The sequence below is a fragment of the Gavialis gangeticus genome, unplaced genomic scaffold (assembly GCF_001723915.1).
Source record: "Gavialis gangeticus isolate Ggan-Ray unplaced genomic scaffold, GavGan_comp1, whole genome shotgun sequence".
Classification (NCBI taxonomy): domain Eukaryota; kingdom Metazoa; phylum Chordata; order Crocodylia; family Gavialidae; genus Gavialis; species Gavialis gangeticus.
The window spans coordinates 30,128,258-30,135,118 of record NW_017729030.1 but is presented as its reverse complement, the minus strand read 5'-3'; the positions used below and the strand labels follow the sequence as shown (position 1 = coordinate 30,135,118).

The following is a 6,861-nucleotide window of genomic DNA, read 5'->3' as shown; positions in this document are numbered from 1 at the left end:
GGGCCCTGCCATCCCGCCCGGCGCCGGCCCGGCCTGGGCAGCGCGGAAGCCCCCAGGGCGGCCCTGCGCTGCTCTGTCTCGCTGGGAGAGGGGCACTGGGGCAGGCTGCAGCCAAGGAAGGGGCACAGGACTGGGCTGCACCGTATACACTAACCCGTGTGTGTGTCCGCCTGAGCCAGCTTCAGCTCCCGTGTTATATGTAAGTGTGGGTATAAGCGCACAGGCACACACATGCTTATGCGCACATATGTCAAGCTGTGTGTTATATGCACGTGCACAGAAATGCCAAACTCTGGAACTCTTGCTTCAGAAATGATACCTTTTATTAGAGCGCCTAAATGTTTTTTTGCAATTTCTTAACTCTTTCTGCAAGCTTTTGGACACACGCACCCAGAGCTGACCCTAGGGAGGTGCGGAGCCTGGGGCAAATCAGCCTGCGGGGCCCCTTTGACGCTGCATGGGGCTGTGGGACCCCTGCAAAGTGTTGTAGCAATGAAATTTGGCACTTGGGGACAAGCAGACCCTGCACACCCTCCACAGAAAAGCCGCTCAACAGCCAGTTGGAGGTGGGGGGTGGCAAGCAGCTGGATGCTTCTTCCACAGCGTAGGGCTGAGCTGCCAGCTCCAGGCAGGCCCCACAGGAGGGGCCATAGCCGCTTTGCCCAGCTCCACGGGGCCCCCAAAGTGCGGGGCCCAGGGTAGTTGCCCCAATTCGCCCTACCCAAGGGATGGCTCTGCACACACCCTTTCTCAGGCTAAGGGAAAATTAACGATGGTAAAAAGTCTCCAGAGGTAGAAAATAAACTTCGTTTTTGCACAGAGATACACGTACATGTACATGCATGCACACGTGTATACATGCACATATACACACTGCAATTGATTTAGGCTACGCTTTGTGGACTAAAAAGTAAAATTAAGGAGCTGCTTGTTTTTCCCCTACCAAAATGAACCAGCCTGAGAAATGCCACAGACTTCAGTTTTAACCTGGAAGATGGCTACAGCTTGTTAACAGTTATAGAGACAGCATAAAACTTGGGAACAGTGATATGTTAGTATGTCAGTAAGACTAAATCCTGTAAGGAACCCCATTAAATTAATCCTATTCCATGACCCAAACTCTCAGTGAAGTAATGTGAAGTGTTTTACCATTGCATTGGATCTTAATTTTGTGACACTGGCAAATAAAATTGTTAAGGATTCCAGTAATGAAACAGGAGGGTTGTTTGTGGGAAACACTGATAGGGACACGTAGCATGACAACCTTAGATTATTTCTGTGATAAAATGCCAAGAAAATTTGCCAGACAGATCATTTTTTTTAGTTGCACATTTGTCTTTCTCCCACTCTCTCTCTTGCCTAGTTTCAGAAGTTGAACATCTTACTTAAAAAAAAACCTAATTCCAGACAATGGTAGAATAAAATCATTTTTATCAAAGAATCGGTGATTCTTTTGGAACGTCAAGTCCAAGTAAATTAAAAGAAATTTCTGTTGGCTACTGAAACTTGAATGGGTTCTTCTAGTTTTAGTTCTGAGGCTCAGTATTTTTGGCTTGCCCTTGTGGCCTGCAAAGGTACTTTACAAATGAATTTGAAAAGACCCTTTCTTCATACTTGTAATGATAGGAGAACTGGCCACTGAGTAAGATGAATAGCTCCTTGGGAAATGTGGTGATTGTCTTTCCTAAAGCTCTGTTTACAGTCAGCAGCATCAGTAAGGGTGATGGTACCTTACCTGTGGGTCTTGAAAAACTTTCTGGTTGATACTTGTGTGGAATAGAAAAGGAGTTGAAAAGAGGGCAGGGATGAAAAATTAGTAAAGGTAAAATTTATGGGGAGAGGGGGGCCCTGAAGACAAAAGCAAGGAGGAAAGGCCATTGGAGAGATGATGTGGTCCAACCAATAAACAACAAGGGAATAGCTACAATTATTGTATTGTAAGTATTAATAGCTACAATTTATTGTCCAGAGGGAAAGTAGGTGGGTGTCAGAGGTAATAGATCTGGATAAGAGGGGCTTGATAAGAAGCTGGGGCTTATCTGTTTACGGAGTTATTTGGGAATAGCTTTTCATTTTATATTCTTATGTGTTAATCTGAATAAACTGATCTTTCATCTTGGACTGCATCTATGTGGGGACTTCTCAGGAAAGTTACATTCACATTTTCAGTTAATTTAGTTTAAAGCAAATTAATAAAAATGTATAATCCTAGTATGGAGGATCATTCAAAAGAATATGGCCATATTTCACTGTACCTTAATTAACATGGTGGGAAGTATCAATAAAGGCTGTGGTTGTATCAGTGGAGAGGATTAATAAGAAAGAAAAGGTATTCACTTTTTTCATGTTAAAATTAAGCTGATTTAAAAAAAAAAAGTTTACTACTGTAAACATTGTCTTTGTCCAAAGCTTAAAAGACGGTTTCTTCATACCTGTAACAACAGGAGGACTGGCCACTGAGTGAGATGAATAGCTACCTGGGAAATGTGATTGTCTTAACCTCTGTTTACAGTCAGTGGCATCACCTCCGAGGTATTTTAGTTCAAACAGCATGCCGCTGCCATTTTCTCAGCGCTCGCTGATGCACATTTCACCACTTACACAACTGATGCTTGCATGTGTAAAAATGCCCCAAAATAATAGCAGTTGCATATAAGTTACATTTCCTGCCCAAATGACTAAATAAACCAGACACGTACATGGGATTAGATAGCACTGACTAGAACATGTGGGGATACGAATGATGTGGGAATAAGAGGAAAGGTTAATTTATGTTTATTTCTGTAAAATTTGATCTGCTGTAAAATATTTGATAGCACAAGATAAAAGGCCTTTAATTTGGTGGAGGAGGGGAGTATTCTTTGGTAATCTTTGAATAATGCAATATTTCAGCAACTGCATGCTTTGACCATGAATAATGCAAATATGCACAAAGAGTATCACAAAATATCTGTTTACACTGTTATACCATTAATATTTTGGGAAATATGGAGTTCTGGAAAAAAGGAGCAACAACCCTCTGTTTTATTCACAGATGTTGACTGGTGGTCATGGCTTTCAGAAATGTGAACCGAAGACGACATGTTGGACTTCAGCAGCTTTCATCTTTAGCATCAACAGGAAGAACGCTTTTAGGGCCACTAAAATCCTATAAATTTATTGTAAATGAAAGCACTAATGAGAGTGTTTTGGCTTGCTCCGTAGTTAGACTTCTTGAAAGTTTAGATTTAACTAGTGCAGTGGGACAGCTTCTTAATGAAACAATTCAGGCACAAAGCAAAGAATATAAAACTGGGACAACTACCCTGTTGTTTCTTGCTGGTGCCTGGAGCAGTGCTATACTTGAATGTCTTCAGCAGAATGTTCCTGTTCCAGTAATAGTATCTGTGATGTCTGAAGGATTACATTCTTGCAGTGAAAGAGTCAAGTGTCTTCAGGTCTCAGTACATGATTTATATAAAGGGCCAGATTCTGTTCCCATTCAGTCAAATTTTATCAGTGCTAGACCCCAGATTTTTGAAAATAAAACTTCCAGTGCTGGGTCTAGCAGCTTTCTGAATCCTCCTATGCATCTTCATAAAGATGTTCCTCTAACAGAAGAAGAATGTGTTCCAGAAGGTCCTTGTTCCCATCAAGCAAACACTTGTGATCTTCATAACAGATGTTTGAGTTCACCTACATATGCTGCAGGCCGTCAAATGCACTCAGCAGTTGGACCTGTGGGTGATAAAACTATGCTCTCAATTCCTGGAAGCAGTTTGATTACATCCAGCTGCAACAAAAAAAGGTTAACTCACAGTAGACACTTTAATGCTGTAGGAAAAAAATGCTCTCTGCTCCATGTAGGCAGTTTTCAAGGGAATCCCATCGGACCTTCAATGCATCACTATGAATATAAAGATTTTGGACAATTAGCAATGGCTCTGAGCCATGGAAATCAGTCTGTTATGAAATTGGTACAGGATATTGTTAGATGTCAGCAATGGAAAACTAATCCCACAGGTTTGTCTCAATTTAATATTGAAGAAATTGTGACATGCTGCTTACCAGGGGTGCCTGAAAGTTATTCTTGTGTCTGTCCAGGGTATGTCACATCAGTATCTCCAGAGAACGCCGCTGTTACCAAGCAGCTTCAGGGCCGACTGCTTCAGATTCTCCTCGTAGACGGTGACCTAAGTGAAGAGTATCATCATTTGGGATTTAATAGACCAACTAATGTAAAGACAGTATCAGAAAGCTTGGGTGTACAAGAAAGCAGCTCAGGATGTTCATGGACAAGTCGTATGTTAGATATTTTAATGCAGTCAGAAGTAAATTTAATTTTGGTAAAAGGAAATGTGTGTGAACATCTTATGGAAAGATGTATCCTAAATAACATACTTATAATCAACCCAGTGACTCAGAATGTGTTATATGCTTTTGCTCGGGTCACAGGAGCAAAACCTGTGACGTACCTCACCCAAGTAAACAGTCAGTGTGTGGGAGGTGGTGTCTGGGTGGATTTCTGGAGAATTGGTGAATTGAGTACAGAGGAATTGGAGAGCAGGATGCTTATCAGTATAAAGGCTGAAGGAAGTACCCTGGTAACAGCTGTTCTTAGTAGCACTGTGATTTCAAAGATGCAAGTCATTGATGATCAGTTCTGGACTTGTGCTTATCGACTGCAACATGCTTTAATTGATGGGAAAGTTTTTCCTGGAGGTGGTGCAGTTGAACTCTTCTGCCTCAGTCATGTTCAGAAGCTTGTAGACCAGGCTTTAAATCAAGCAAATAAAAACTCTGCAGGAGAGTTTCACAGTGCTCCTTGCTGGATGGCAGAATCTTTGGCAGAATTTAAACCCCTTGTCCTTAAAGCTCTAGCAAGTGGTTGGCATAAATACCTTTCAACAGTCATGTGCAACTCTGCTAATTACACATCAGAATTTGAAGCGAGTATCTCTATAAAGCAGCATCTCAAAAAAGTGACAGGCTGTGGCTCTCCTTCAGCATATATACTGCAGGAGTTTAATCTGAGAGAGGTGGTGGGCAAAGTAGGCCCTGATCCATTAACTAAATGCATGGAATTTGTACAGGTCTATGACAATGTGACAGCCAAGTTGGAAGCGTGGCGGAGGGCTCTAGACTTGGTGCTACTGGTGCTTCAGACAGACTCTGAAATTATCACTGGTCCAAAGAGAAATGAATTATTAAGTTCACCTATGTCAAGTGAATTCATATTTATATAGGATTGCAGGCTCTCTTTATGGGTCTGACTACTCAAACTGGTTATATCAAAGGGAGTGAGGCTGTGTGCTTACAGCATATTAGCTACCCTGTGGCAATAGCTAGTAATGCTCTCCTGGCATTTTTTGGACTTCATGAAGACCTGCATCAAAAGTAGGGAGGATAAGTACAATGAGGGAAGCTCTGCTTTGTGCCCTATTTGTATACTGGAGAAAGGTTGGTGCAGGTCTGCCAGGGACTAATTGGTGACAGCTGAGGGAGAACTGCTCTTTAAATACCTGTATAGGTGCCAAGTATGGTTGGTCCTTCTCTGAATATTATTTCTAGATGAAAAGATGTAGCACCTGAATCTCTTCTTGCCTGAATCTGGCAGAATAGGTCTGTAAGAAGTGGCATAAGGGTGAAAACAGGCATTACCAAACAAAGCTGCTTGGCTTTGGCAGGATGCCTCCCACCACAGCTGATCTGCTTATTGGATGAAACACATGTTGCTTGTCCTACATCAGACCCAATGTCGGACAACAGAAAATGCATTCCCCTTGCCCTGGCATTCCCAGCGTCCCATGCTGCTTTGTGCCTCCTTGTTGGGACCTGTGCCGACCCATGCCTCATGCAGAGGGATGGGTAGACATGGATCTCACTGCAGGGCAGCACAGAAGTGTGGGGCAGCTCAGGATCCTCTGTACTCTGTGCCTCTATGCCAGAACCCACATCTCTGTGTGAAGCACAGGTTGGCATGGTTCCTGGCAAGGAGGTCCAGGGAGGTGCAGACCCCAGGGAACTCCTGGTGCCCCATGCCTCTGCGCTGGTACCCAGGCTGGGTCCTGCACAAACCTGTGCTTCATGCAGAGGACCAGGTCAGCATGGAGTGGGTCCTGGAGCAGAAGCACAAGGCACCATGAATTCTCCGCATCCCATGCCTGCACACAAGGACCTACATGGACTTTTTCTGCTTATAGAGATGTGCCCCTGAAGATCCCAGGGCAGGTCTCTGTAAGTGGGAAACCGTGATTTTTCCCCACTTTCCGAGATGCACCCTGAAATTCCTCAGGCTACTTTTCTGCAAATAGGGAAAGACAGACTGGTGTCTCTTGGGCTTGACAGGCTTGATCCTACATGGGAATTTCCAGGGTGCAAAGGATTGGGCCCCTCAAGGAGCATCTGGCCAGGGTGGCTAGAGAGAGTGTGGGTAGCTCCAGGCTGCCTGCACTCCTTTGCCACAGAGCAAATAGATATCCTGTGCAATAAAGTGGCAGTATTTTACACAACCTTTTATCGCAGCCATGAGTATAGTACAACAAAGGGTAGGGATGTCTATTTGCTTGCCATTTGTACTGCTGTAAACATTTTTATGGCAGCACAAATGCAGTATCTTTTCTACCCCAAGAAACTCATGTATTGACTTGCATTTGGAAGAGCTATGAGAGAAAACTTGAGCATCTGTTCCCATCCTGCTCCTAAGTGTTGAAATTAAAAAATTATTTGCGGAAGGTTGCAGAGGACAATACATTTCCCAAAAACACACAGGAAGCCATTTGATAATATTCCAAGAACAGAACAAAAAGCAACGTTAATATTTCCATCCTCTCTCAAACACAGTCATGCTTAGGGACTGTGCATATCCCTAGGTATGTCCTT

At 43.3% G+C, this 6,861-nt stretch overlaps 1 protein-coding gene across 1 annotated transcript in view; it reads left to right on the top strand.

Annotated features, from left to right (window-relative positions):
* Nucleotides 1-3,041: 3,041 nt before the first annotated feature.
* BBS12 (Bardet-Biedl syndrome 12) overlaps nucleotides 3,042-6,861 on the top strand; it is a gene marked incomplete at its 5' end in the record, with an annotated part of 10,013 nt that continues 6,193 nt past the window's right edge. The window contains one exon of the mRNA XM_019521825.1: nucleotides 3,042-6,851. Within this exon, the coding sequence (XP_019377370.1) occupies nucleotides 3,042-5,225 (2,184 nt within the window). The remainder of the gene's footprint in view (nucleotides 6,852-6,861) is intronic.